This window comes from Physeter macrocephalus, chromosome 2, assembly GCF_002837175.3.
Source record: "Physeter macrocephalus isolate SW-GA chromosome 2, ASM283717v5, whole genome shotgun sequence".
In the NCBI taxonomy this organism is placed as follows: domain Eukaryota; kingdom Metazoa; phylum Chordata; class Mammalia; order Artiodactyla; family Physeteridae; genus Physeter; species Physeter macrocephalus.
This window is the reverse complement of record NC_041215.1, coordinates 82755622-82768759: the sequence shown is the minus strand read 5'-3', so window position 1 is coordinate 82768759 and position 13138 is coordinate 82755622. Positions and strand designations below refer to the sequence as shown.

The 13138-nt window shown below is 42.3% G+C and overlaps 1 protein-coding gene across 1 annotated transcript in view; it reads left to right on the top strand.

Moving 5' to 3' along the window:
• Positions 1-13138, top strand: part of PDE11A (phosphodiesterase 11A) — a 427170-nt gene that overhangs the window by 392261 nt on the left and 21771 nt on the right. Inside the window, exons 18-19 of the mRNA XM_024122161.1 lie at positions 250-324; positions 5730-5813. Of these exons, the coding sequence (XP_023977929.1) occupies positions 250-324; positions 5730-5813 (159 nt within the window). The remainder of the gene's footprint in view (positions 1-249; positions 325-5729; positions 5814-13138) is intronic.

Below are 13138 nucleotides of genomic sequence, written 5' to 3'. Positions count from 1 at the left end.
CAGCGGCCATGGCTCACGGGCCCAGCCGCTCCGCGGCACGTGGGAGCCTCCCAGACCGGGGCGCGAACCCGGTTCCCCTGCATCGGCAGGCGGACGCGCAACCACTGCACCACCAGGGAAGCCCACTCGTAAGCTTTTTAAGTGATTGTCTGTCTTGAAGATAACTACCATACACATAAGCCAGAAATAACTTCTGTGTCTCGTGATGAATTACACATACCTATCAATTTAAATATTTCTGTGTTTCAGGTGGCTGAACTTGTAACCAGCGAGTTCTTTGAACAAGGAGATCGGGAGAGGGCAGAACTCAAACTCACTCCTTCAGTAAGTTCTTCCTTTTCTTATGACGTATTTACCCTTTTGAATGACATTTTCAAAAATAACTTCAAATCACACCTTGAAAATGGGAAAGACAGAGAATGGATTTAAGGAAGCACTCTTGAAAGTTTAAAGCTTTAATTGAACTTAGATGCTAAACACTCTTATTCCCAGGTTTCTGATTAACAGGGCTGATCTACTTAACAAGCATTTCCTGTACTCCCACAGTGGGAGAAGTAGGCGCAAGGGAGGATCGCAGAGTAGTATTTGAATAACTCAAAGCCTAGGGCTGGCATTTCATATGTGGTCAGTGGCTACTTTGAAACAGAAATACAGAAAAAAGTTAAAGGCAAGCAAGCTGTCCAGCCTTGATGGGCTAGAACAGACAGGTGCAGTAAATAATGGATATTCTGGATTTTACTTTCCAATTTTGAACTTTCCAAAATCCCAAAAGCAAATCAAGTCTCTGTTTCTTTTCCTTTTTTGCGAAATGAGAAGTTGAATCTGGGGAACTAAGTTCTGCTGACTGAAATGCTATTTAGATTGGATTCATCCATTCAATTATTATTTGAGAATGCTTACTGTAGGCTAAGGATGATTCTGTTTTTACTCATCAGGAGACAAAGATATAAATGCCTCAGTCACCACCCTCAAGGAGAGGGTGGCCTCTTTATTCTTAATGAATGGGTTGCTTCAAACATATCACCCAAGGACTCAAAGAATGGTCCAGAGTATTCTAAAGCCTGCCACAGCACAGAAGATTCATTGCAGCCCAAGGAATGTGTAAATTGTCAAGAGTAACTGTTTATGAGGATTCAAATCAACTCAGTTTTGAATATTTGGAGTTATTTATAAGAGCTTCAAGTTTTAAAACACCTTTCTTTGCTGACATTTAAAGACAAGGAAAAGCAGCAGAACTAGCTCCTAGCTTAAAGAACTCACAGACTTACTAATTTTGACAATTCTTTATTTGTTGTTTACCTACAAAGGTCAGAAAGACTACATAAGTTAAAACACCCATCAATTATTTTAGTTTCCAAAGCAATATCTATTTATACTGTTTTCAACACATCCCTTTGTTCTTCTTTGGTGATGTCACCAAATTTGGTTATAAAATACAGATGCTAGATTGGGATACATAGTTAATGTGTAAAAGGTAGCACAGCTCAAATTTCTGTCAGCTATATGTATATCTATTTTCAAATAAAAGCTTTTCTCCTCTTTAAAAAACTGTTTCAGAGGCCTCCTCTGAAGGGTTTACAGTGCAGCAAAACCACAGGTTATTTAATTAAATGAAAAAAATATGAGTCAATTGACAGCATTGGCAAGCTGGCAGGTGCAGCACTAAGGAATTTTTGTAGGCTCAGGTAAGGGTTTTTCTGGAGACATAAATGAAATTAATTTTGTGGTGGATACATAGCTGTAAGTGCTGGTCTCTCCCCACAAAAGCCTACTTAACACAGCTGATGACTATCTCCTCAGGCCAAACTGCTTTGGCAGGGCTATCCCACATTAGTGCTTTTCCAGAAATGTCTGGAAATGCACACACCCAGATTGGACACCTGCTGTGCCCATTATTCCATGGTATTTAGGAATAAAATTGTCCAAGAGCCCTTTCAGGTGTCATAGTCCTAAAGGTCACAAAGTAACTTCATGAAGACAAAGGGCTAATCTGGGCAACATCCAGATTAACACTGGAAGCAGTCAGTCAGTTAATAGCACATGCTTGAACACCTTCAAGTAGCAAGCATGAAGCTGGACACAGTGCATCCAGCCATGAGCAAGGCACCATCTTTCCTGCCCTCAAGAAGCTTGTCAGGGGCTTCCCTGGTGGAGCAGTGGTTGCGCGTCCGCCTGCCGATGCAGGGGAACCGGGTTCGCGCCCCGGTTCGGGAAGATCCCACATGCCCGGGAGCGGCTGGGCCCGTGAGCCATGGCCGCTGAGCCTGCGCGTCTGGAGCCTGTGCTCCGCGACGGGAGAGGCCACAACAGAGGGAGGCCCGCATACCACAAAAAAAAAAAAAAAAAAGAAGCTTGTCAACTGGTGGGAAATATAGACATTAAATAAATAATCACCAATAATCAATTACAAGATGCAAAATTCTGTAAAGGGAAAACACAAGACAAAGGGGTATCTCATACACTCATCAAACATTTGTTAATAAGCGACTAGTCCAGAAATGACCCCTTACAGTTATGGTCAACTGATTTTTGGCAAGGGTGCCAAGATAATGCAATGGGGGAAAAATAATCTTTTCACCAAATGGCACAGGGACAACGGGATATCACATGCAAATGAAGATGGACCCTATCTCTCACCACAGCCTAAAATAAACTCAAAATGTATCATAGACCTAAATGTTAGAGCTAAAACTATAAAACTCTTAGAAGAAAGCAGGATATAAATCTTCTGGATTGGATTTGGCAATGGTGTCTTAGATATGATACCAAAAGCACAACAAACAAAAGATAAAATAGAGAAATTGGATGTCATCAAAACTTAAAACTTTGTGTGTTGAAGGACACTATCAAGAAAGTGAAAAGACAACTCACAGAATGGGAAAAATTATTCACAAAGCATATATCTGATATGGGCCTAGTATCTAGAATATACAACAACTATTGCAACTCAACAATAGAAAGACAACCCAATTTTTTAAATGGGTAAAGGATCTGAATAAACATTCCCCTAAAGAACACATATAAATGGCCAATAAGCACATGAAAAAAAATGTTCAAAATCATTAGTCATCAGGGAAATACAAATCAAAACCACACTGAGATACCACTTCACACCCACTAAGATGACTATAATAAAAAAGACAATAACAAGAGCTGGCAAGGATGTGGAGAAATTGGAACTTTTTGTACATTGCTGGTGGGAATTTAAATGATGCAGCTGCTTTGGAAAACAGTTTAGCAGTTCCTCAAAATGTTAAACATTAGAGTTACCATGTGGCCAGCAATTCTACCTCTAGGTATAGCCCCAAGAGAAATGAAAACATACATCCACACAAAAACTTGAATGTTTATTGTAGCATTATATATAATATCCAAAAAGTCGAAACAACCCAAATGTCCATCTACTGATGAGTGGATAAATAAAATATGGTATATAATAATGATACAAGGGAATATCATTTGGCAATAAAAATGATTGAAGTGCTGATGCATGCTTACAGGGGTGAACCTTGAAAACATTATGCTAGGTGAAAGAAACTGGTCACAAAATACCACATATCATATGATTCCATTTACATGAAATGTGCAGAATAGGCAAATCCATAGAGATAGAGAGTGAATTAGTGGCTGCCTATGTCTTGGGGGGTTTGAGGAAGAATGAAGAGCGACTGCTAATCGATATGTGATTTTTTTTTTTCCATGGGGTGATAAAAATGTTCTAAAATTGACTGTGGTTGGACTTCCCTGGTGGTGCAGTGGTTAAGAATCTGCCTGCCAATGCAGGGGACACAGGTTCGAGCCCTGGTCCTGGAAGATCTCACATGCCACAGAGCAGCTAAACCCATGCGCCACAAGTATCGAGCCTGCACTCTAGAGCCCGCGAGCCACAACTACTGAGGCCGTGTGTCACAACTACTGAAGCCCGCGTGCTTACAGCCCGTGCTCCACAACAAGAGAAGCCACCGCAATGAGAAGCCCGTGCACTGCAACGAAGAGCAGCCTCCACTTGCTGCAACTAGAGAAAGCCCACGGGCAGCAATGAAGACTCAACACAGCCAAAAATTAAAATAAATAAATAAATTTATTTTTTTAAAAATTGTGGTAATGGTTGCACAGCTAATTGTGAATATACTAAAAACCAGTGAATTTAAAAAAAATACATAACTATATACTATGCACCAGAAACAGAGTCATTAAATAAATTTAAAAATCTCAGATAACAATGAGAGCTAGAGAGGATAAAACAGAGTAATATTTTTTTTTATTTTTTTTGTTTTGTTTTTTTTTGCGGTACGCGGGCCTCTCACTGTTGTGGCCTCTCCCGTTGCAGAGCACAGGCTCCGGACGCGCAGGCTCAGCGGCCATGGCTCACGGGCCCAGCCGCTCCGCGGCATGTGGGATCTTCCTGGACCGGGGCACGAACCCGCGTCCCCTTCATCGGCAGGCGGACTCTCAACCACTGCGCCACCAGGGAAGCCCCAGAGTAATATTTTTTAAAGGAACATTTTGGACCAAGATTCACGCAGTTCTCAAGAACCAGCCCTTCCTCCAGCATATTTCAGTCTTCTCCAAATGCCTAGTCCTCCTTCCTGATATTTACATTTCACATTACAATCAAGGATGAGCAGAGCCCGTAGGAGACGGTGACCTCCTCCCTAATTTGGAGGTATTCTCCTCAGTGGCGCCCTTCTATCTTCTGTGACCTCAGCGGCGCCCTTCTGTCTTCTGTGACCTCAGTGGCGCCCTTCTATCTTCTGTGACTTCAGCAGCTAGTGATATGAGCCCCACCCACTCCCACCCTCGTTCCTAAGTCTGAAGGATGCAGGATTTCTCAACATATCTGAACCAAGGAGATGTCGTGAATCTGCCCTCACCACCTATGCGAACACCAAAATGATGTGGATGCCACATTTCATTTAGAGGGAAGACGAAACCTACTGTAAGACCATAGGCAGGGCAGGGTTGCTTCTTAGACCCTGGCCTTACTCCTTAGCAATAAAGGGAGGGACAGTCTCACTGGCATAGAATGGGCAGTGTTTGTCCGAGGACTCTATCTCAGCCATCCAATTCCAACTGATTGTCTTTCTCTTTATGTCTGCCCAACAGAATATGTCACTTCTTTTTTTAAAAATTTTCTGAACTTTATAATATCATAACGCTTAAAGGCTGGGAATGAGGAGAGAATGGGTACCTGCCCCCATCATCCATCCAGTGATAGATAAAAATTTAGGAATTTATTCACGACAGGACCTTATTGAGAAACACAAAATTGTCCCCACCCTGAAAAATTAATACAAATAGTTTCTATTTAAAATGAAATTGCTTTTAAGGATCTTTTCCAATCTATCCCACCCTCTCTCGCTATAAAAATAAAAGCCTGCACTATTTTTGTAGCAAAAAAAACATTTCCCCTTCCTTTGACTTGTACCCAATTACCAGTGACGTGATGACTTGATTTAGTGGCAGTTACCTATAACTGAAGACAGATTTTGGCCCCAAGGAGTTGCGTGCTATAAAGTTCAAATAAATTCATTTACAAATCTCATAAAAAGAGGTGAAAATACTTTATTTCTCATCATAGATAAAGGAAAAGAAAGTATGTGTAAAGATTGATTGTGGTTTGTGAAGTGTTCAGTTGGTAAAAATCGGATCATTGTGACAAAGTGTTTGACAAAGCGCCTGTAAAAGACTCCAGTGTAATAAAGCAAGGTTCTCCTCCCCCATTCTAGGCTATTTTTGATCGGAACCGGAAGGATGAGCTGCCTCGGTTGCAATTGGAGTGGATCGACAGCATCTGTATGCCTTTGTATCAGGTAATCATGACTTGGGAGGGTCTGTGTATCCTGACTGAGCCAGGAAAGAAGAATGTGTATACCGCACTTTCAGAAATATTAGTTTTAGGACACCCTTCCAGGGTATGTGTGTTGCCAAAAAAGGTTGCCGTTTATCTTTTCTCAGATTTCTGATCGGTCCCCTGGGAAGATTTGGTACTCGGAGGCCGGAGACCCGAGTTCTTCTTGGGCCTCAACTCCCTCATCTGTAAACCAAGGATAGTAATATTTTATCTCAGTATTTCCCAAACTGTGCCCCATGGGACATAAGTATCCACCCATAACTTTTCAGAAAAAGCTCTCAGGCCCAGTAATTAGGGAACCTCTCCTGCACATTAAAATACTGACGTCTCGGAGAAGTCCTTTGGAAAAGAAACACGTTTAACCTTGATTAATTCTGAATTTCTCAAACATTTGACCATAGAAATCTCATTCCGTTTTTTTACGTTTTTCTTTTACTTTTATTAATATCATGTTAGACATGAGAGTTCCATGAAACATGGTTTTCTGCTCTGACCCCATGGTCTGGGCCACAGGGTTTTGAAAAGCCCCTTCCATCTTAAACATCCGCCTCTGTCTGAGATGCACGACAAACGGCAACCACTGAACCCTGAGCAAGGTGCACTCCCTGTTTCCAGCCCTGCTGCGTGAGTTTGGGACCCTGCTCCTGGCAAGGAGACTAGTGTCATCAGCTTTGAATGTTCACACTCCACTTTTTGAGTAGAATTAGGGCTGACATGGGTTAACACTCACAGTTTAGTGTGCATTGGCTTTTAATTCTGCTTCTAAGTTATTTGCTTTCATGTGTAAAACCTGGCCAGTTCTTTACCCCCTACCTACCTCAATCAGACTGAGCTGCTTTTTTAACTTCAAAGTGAGAAAGACATGCAGAGAAAGCAAAACGGCTTCATTTCTCACTCTAACTCCATTAAAAACACAGTATTGTTTTTTAAGGACCTCACAACCATTAAGTTTCAGGCTTATCTACCACTTCGCTTTCAGCACTTTTAGGGACTGCTGAGCCCTGTCACATTACTCTAAAAAAAATAAAAGTAAAAAATAAAAAAACCTAGAATACTGTCTTGAAGATGGAAATGTAATTTTTAATGACTATAAGCAACAAAGGTAAGTTCTTATTTGTATTATATTATCCATTAAATACATGACAGCATAAAATCAGACAAGTAAAGCTTTAAAAGAATCTAGAATAGATTATTTTAGTTATACATGGGACATAATGCTCTTTTATTTAATAATGAAAGATTGGATGAAAAATCAAGAATGATGTCTACGATATTATAAGAGGATCCTCAACTCTCTTTTCTCCCATCTGCGTCTCCCGTCCTTGCTCCTCTGGTGTCTCTGAATAAGCTGGGTCCCCGTGTGTAAGGCCCGTTGCTGTTGTGTCAGGTATACCTTGCTTTGCTAAATTGACCTTGACCACCCATGTTGAATTATTTTTTAACATTATTCACTTTCCTGTGCACACTTAGGCCATAAATGAGATGAATTCGTGAAATTAATAAATTCCTTTTACTGTGGGTAAAGCTTAGGAGGATGAAGACATGTATTTGTGGGGCTGATAAATTTTTGGTATTAGTCTGAAAAGCTACTTTGGAATGAACCCAACTCCACACACCCTTCATATGTGATTAGTTACAGTAAATGCTGGAAAGGACTCTCGTGTGCTTTTCCATGTTAATTTAAGTGTTTCATTACTGGTTCACAATCATTTGGGCTTACTTTTATACTTCCCATTAAATACTTTGAAATCTTCAGGTTAAAAAGAAAGTTACTTGAATTTCAAATGAAAATAGCAGCTTCCAGAATTTAAGGAGTAACATTAACCCATCATATTATCATTCCTGATTTTTCACATCTGTTTTACTTTACTCCCTATCTGTGATGTTAGATACACCTGCTATTTTTATCCACAGGAAACTGACATATAGAAAGCTTAAGTGACACTCCCACCAAATTCGCTTTGTCCTACTCATCTGTGGCCTTGGTTTTGATGTAATGGCCTTTCTACTGCCTCACTGCACCTCTGCTGGATATTGTCCTACAATCTTTTCTTATTTAACTGGGGAAGTCATGGCATTTAAAGAGGAATGCGGAAGGAGCTGTTTATAAAAGTTCATATTCATACCTGCTGCTGGATCTTCTCAGTGAACAAAGCATGAAAATCATGCTCTTTTTAAAAATTCCTTATCATCACTTATTTTTTTAATCTCATGGATTTCATTTATAAATTCTTTTTTTTTTTTTTTTTTTTTTTTTTGTGGTATGCGGGCCTCTCTCTGCTGTGGCCCCTCCCGTTGCGGAGCACAGGCTCCGGACGCGCAGGCCCAGCGGCCATGGCCCACGGGCCCAGCCGCTCCGCGGCACGCGGGATCCTCCCATACCGGGGCGCGAACCCGGTTCCCCTGCATCGGCAGGCGGACGCGCAACCACTGCGCCACCAGGGAAGCCCTATAAATTCTTTATAATGCTTTATAATTTATATATATATATATATATATATATAATATATAATTTTGAAACCAACATTTCAAAAAGCCCTCAGACTGAAACCTTGCAGAGTGACTTTAAGTATGCCCCTTGAGAGTTCTCATTTTGTCCCATCTCAAGCAGTTGGGTGGTTTTTATTATTTAACCGTGAGAGTTAAGGTGAGATTATTTAATCTCACATTAACTGTTGATGCTCCAGAAAGGTAATGGAATCCGTCAGTGGGCAGGAATCACCATGAGTGCGGAGACACAAAATCTTGAGGAAATGACTCACGAAGCAAGGAAGGTCCCTGCTATGACACTGGTCAAAGGTCAAAATGTCTGCAGGAACTCAGGTTGTTGCTGAGAGGTCAATTTGGGGTTTTTAATGTGAAAGTGCAGTGATAAGGAGTCTGAGAGGATAGAGGCAAACGGGAAAGTATGCAGATGGCACAAATCCCAGACTGTGAGAGATGACATAGTCTGCGTTACGGAACAGAAGAATCCAACGTGGCTTTGCTGAGTCAGTCTGGGCAGAGGGCAAAAGGATACAGAACAGTAGCTATGAGACCAAGAGATGTCCTCGTAATGGCCAGGGCCCTGCTGACCCCAAGGCGGGGCAGGTTTGGGTGGCAAGAAGCCTCATGTAGAGCCTGAAGCAAAATGATACGTACATCACGATGAGGACCCCCCCTTGCAGTAGGAGCAGTGTGGAGAGATGCGGTCCAGCAAAGGCAGAGACCAAACAAAGGCACTGTGTGCCTGAGGCTTCTGGGTGCAGCCTGGGACAGGACGGGGCTTGTGGAGGCGAGGGCGGAGGGGCAGCCGGGCAGTAGATGCAGATATGGTTTCAGTGCAGCTTTTTGACTTCTTTGACTTTCACTGGGTAAATCGGTTTCACTTCACGGTTTTGAGAGGGTTGTGCTTGGTCAAAGTACATCAAGCTCTTTCCACTTTCGCTCCAGTTTGCTGAGTTTTGTCTCTCCTCCAAGCAAAGGGTAGATTATCAATACTCTGGTGCCTGAAGGGATATTTATAGGTGGGAACTCACAAAAAGTACACCAGTACATTTTGGATGCCTATTACACTTAAAATCAAAACTCTTACCTCTGGGACAGCTTCAATTTCCAATCTGTGCCTGTGTTGAGGACAAACAAGGAGAACCCCCCAAACCCCCGAAATCTATTCAATAAGAAGTTTCCTAAGCAATCTAGCAATTGACTGAAAGTGACTGGCAGAAAATATATAGATATATCTAATAAAATAATGGGTAGGGAAAGAACATGCAGAGAACAGTCCCACACCCATGGATGATTCTATAGTAGGGAGATGTGACATGCTTATATACATATGTTTATATGTGAGTATAAAATTCTCCAGAACTTGCTCATCTTTTTAAGCTTATGATTCCAAACTTTTCCTTAAAAAAAAAAAAAAGGAAAATTGTCCTAACAGGCAGAAGTCATGATTTATCTGTGACAGCATTTTAATCAGGAAACATATAGGAAGCCAAGAGTGGGCAGGGAACCATCAAAGCGTGTTCCCCCAAGAGAAGACTAAAACCCTAGTTAGCTCCGTCCTAGCAGGGTATCTCCGAGGAATACGTTGACATCTGATTCCTGTGCTTTCTGCTGTATTCGCACCCCACTGGGGATCCATTAGCCTGCTGCTCAACATCTTTGGAGGAAGAAAAAACAAAAAGAAAGAACGAAGAAAAAAACAAGAAAAACCCAGGCACCATCAAACTTTGAAGTCACTGCTGCACCAGCCTTAGGGATAAACAGAAAACCTGATGTGGCAGCGTCACACTGAGCCTCTCTTTGCAATAGCGGGCGAAGTTTTTGCCCTTTATTTTCATTCTCAACTCAAACCTCAGTGCACCTAGAATTTCAATGATACCCTATAAATCATTATAAATCTTCTGTTGGTTAAGGATTGAGGGATTTAATTTTTATTATGAACATAATCAGATTTTCAGCTCATCCCAAACTGGCTCTTGATTTTGGAGTGTTTGACAGATAATGAAAACGGCTTGACTTGGACAGGATCTAGCTGGAATAATTCTCTCTCTCCATTAAAAGAAGAGTTCGGCAAGAGTGTTTTCTCTTTATAAAAATGTCATGGGGTTTCTGCAACAGGCAGGGCCTCTGAAGTTATGATAACAGTGATTTTTGACTTTTTTTCTGCCTTCAGCTCTAATGGTTGTTTTGGAAAATGCATTCCACCTGATGCAGTTATTAGTATGCTCTCTGGGGACTTCCCCAGCGGTCCAGTGGTTAAGACTTCGCCTTCCAATGCAGGGGGTGTGGGTTTGATCCCTGGTTGGGGAGCTAAGATCCCACATGCCTTGCGACCAAAAAACCAAAACATAAAACAGAAGAGCAAATTCAATTAAGACTTAAAAAGAATTTTTTTTAATATGCTCTCTGAAAAGAAGGGAGGAAAAAAAATATTTAAAATATAGTTGAAGTTGTAGAAACTGGGGGTTAGAATTGATAAACTGGAAAAGAGGAAGTAAGGTGGTACTCCAAGACAATTTTTCTGGATACCAACAAATGTACTTCAAAAACAACTCAATGTTCCCCAGATGGCTCATGCCTTGTGTTCAATTTTTTTCAAAAAAGAAAAAGTAGTGAGCTACAGAGTGACTAGTTAGACTATAACATCATCTCCTCTTAAAAACCTACAAGGAATGGAATGTGGTTAGAGAGGGAAACAATTTCATCCCATACTTAAAAAAAAAAGTAGGACACCACCCACATCAGTTTCCTGTAAATGTTTTCTGTATGACTTTTAGTATTCCTGTGAATGAGAGAAAGAAATAGTTGAGGCTGATTTCTTATTTGTCCTACAAAGGGGGGACATATATGGAATGACATCATATATAACTTGAAAAACTCAAGAAGAAAGAAAGAAAGGGAGGGTGGGAGGGAGGGAAGGAAGGGGGAGAGAGGGAAGAAAATAACTTCCTATATTCTCTATAATTTATATTTATCTGGCTCCACCTTTTCCTGGTGATGGGCGGCGGGGTGGGTGGGTGGTGTTCAGGGACTGGTACTTAAACTTGACAATTAAAGTATCTCAATTCCTTCCGGTTAAAACAAGTCCTTGGGAAGACTAAAATGTGAATTGTTCCCAGTCAGAACCATTTCTTCTCCCCAGCTGACATCCAGGTGCCAGGAGAGCTCACCTATCTTTGTAAGGGTTCGGTGACTGGGGGGTGAGGGACCGAGTGCACCTGCAGCCTCTGGGGTCAAGGCTCTGGGCGTGATGCCGAGCTGGCCTCTGGGACTGTGGGGTGGGTGCAGTGAGCACTTCGTGGAGGGCCTGACCACTGGCTCTGGCTGCTGCAGACCCTGGTCCATACAGACCATGGCAAGCCGCCACCAGCTTCCTGCTCAGCTGGTTCTCTGCCATCGCTCAGCCTGCGGGGCACGCGTGAACCCCCAGCTACTTTCTCTTCACCCTGCCGTGCACACAAGAGCTTCCTCGGTTCTTTCTAATATGCCGCCTGGGTAGTGCCAACTCGTTCTAGGAAAGTTCTGTCATTTTCCTGAATTAGGCTCTGTGATTCAAGAGACAATCCCTCCCCTCACCCCCAGGGTTCGACCCCCAGGGAACACAGAGCCAGGACACTCACTTCTGATCTCATTCTCCCCCCCTCATTCCCTTTCTGTCTCTCTCTCTCCTGCCTCTTTCTCTCCTCTTCTCTCTCCCTCCTCCTCCTCCCCTTTCTCTAACACCCAGAGTGGAAAGTTTTTGAATTTCCTTTTCCTAGTTTAATGGGAACTCTCCTTATATAGCCTCCTCTGTGCTCCCCACTCCAGAACTTTGTACTCAGACCTGATGATTTGACCTAGCCAGGCTCGGCTCCTAAGAGATAGAGTTCTGGAATTTAGAAATCCCTTTCTCACCACGCAGAGCTGGCATTGAGAGTTATTGTCTCTGAAAGCTAGGTGATGATAGTTCGCTGTTTCTAACTGGGAACCACCACTTGCCTGGGGGAGGAAAGCCTACTGAGCTAATGGGTGGGAAGCCACGGGCAACACGATTCAAGCAGAACGAAAATACATTAGTTTAATATTTTCAAATTATTGTCCTTGTTACATATGCTATACCCAAATCTGAGTGCTGATAGTAAAACCTGTTCAAAATTTTCTATAGGGCTTCCCTGGTGGCGCAGTGGTTGAGAATCCACCTGCGGATGCAGGGGACGCGGGTTCGTGCCCCGGTCCGGGAAGAGCCCACGTGCCGCGGAGCGGCTGGGCCCGTGAGCCATGGCCGCTGAGCCTGCGCGTCCGGAGCCTGTGCTCCGCAAAGGGAGAGGCCACAACAGTGAGAGGCCCGCATACCACCAAAAAAAAAAAAAAAAAAAAATTTTCTATGTACTATTAGTCAAATACAAATAGAAGAGAAATATAAACATTCAAAAGTGTCAGTTTTATGTAGTTTATACCCTGTCTTCCAAACTTTTGCCAAAATGATCTTCCTTTTTAAAAAAAATATCAGATCATGGTATCCTCCTGCTTAAAAACCTCAGGTTACTACCACAATCTATAAGATACCTTCCAGATTCCTGGGGTTAGCCCTCTCATTCTGAGGTCCCCTGCCTCTTGGCCTCATCTCCTGTTACCCATGCGCCATTTGCCCCAAAGCACAGGACTTACGAACCCTTTTGTCCATTTTGCCTTTGCTTATACCTCCCTCCCTCTTCTACCTGCCTGGAAGAGGGCAGCTCAAACTGTCACCTCCTCTGTAAAACCTTTACTCCTCCTCAGCATTTCTACTCTATCTCTTTTTTTTTTTTTTTTTTTTCT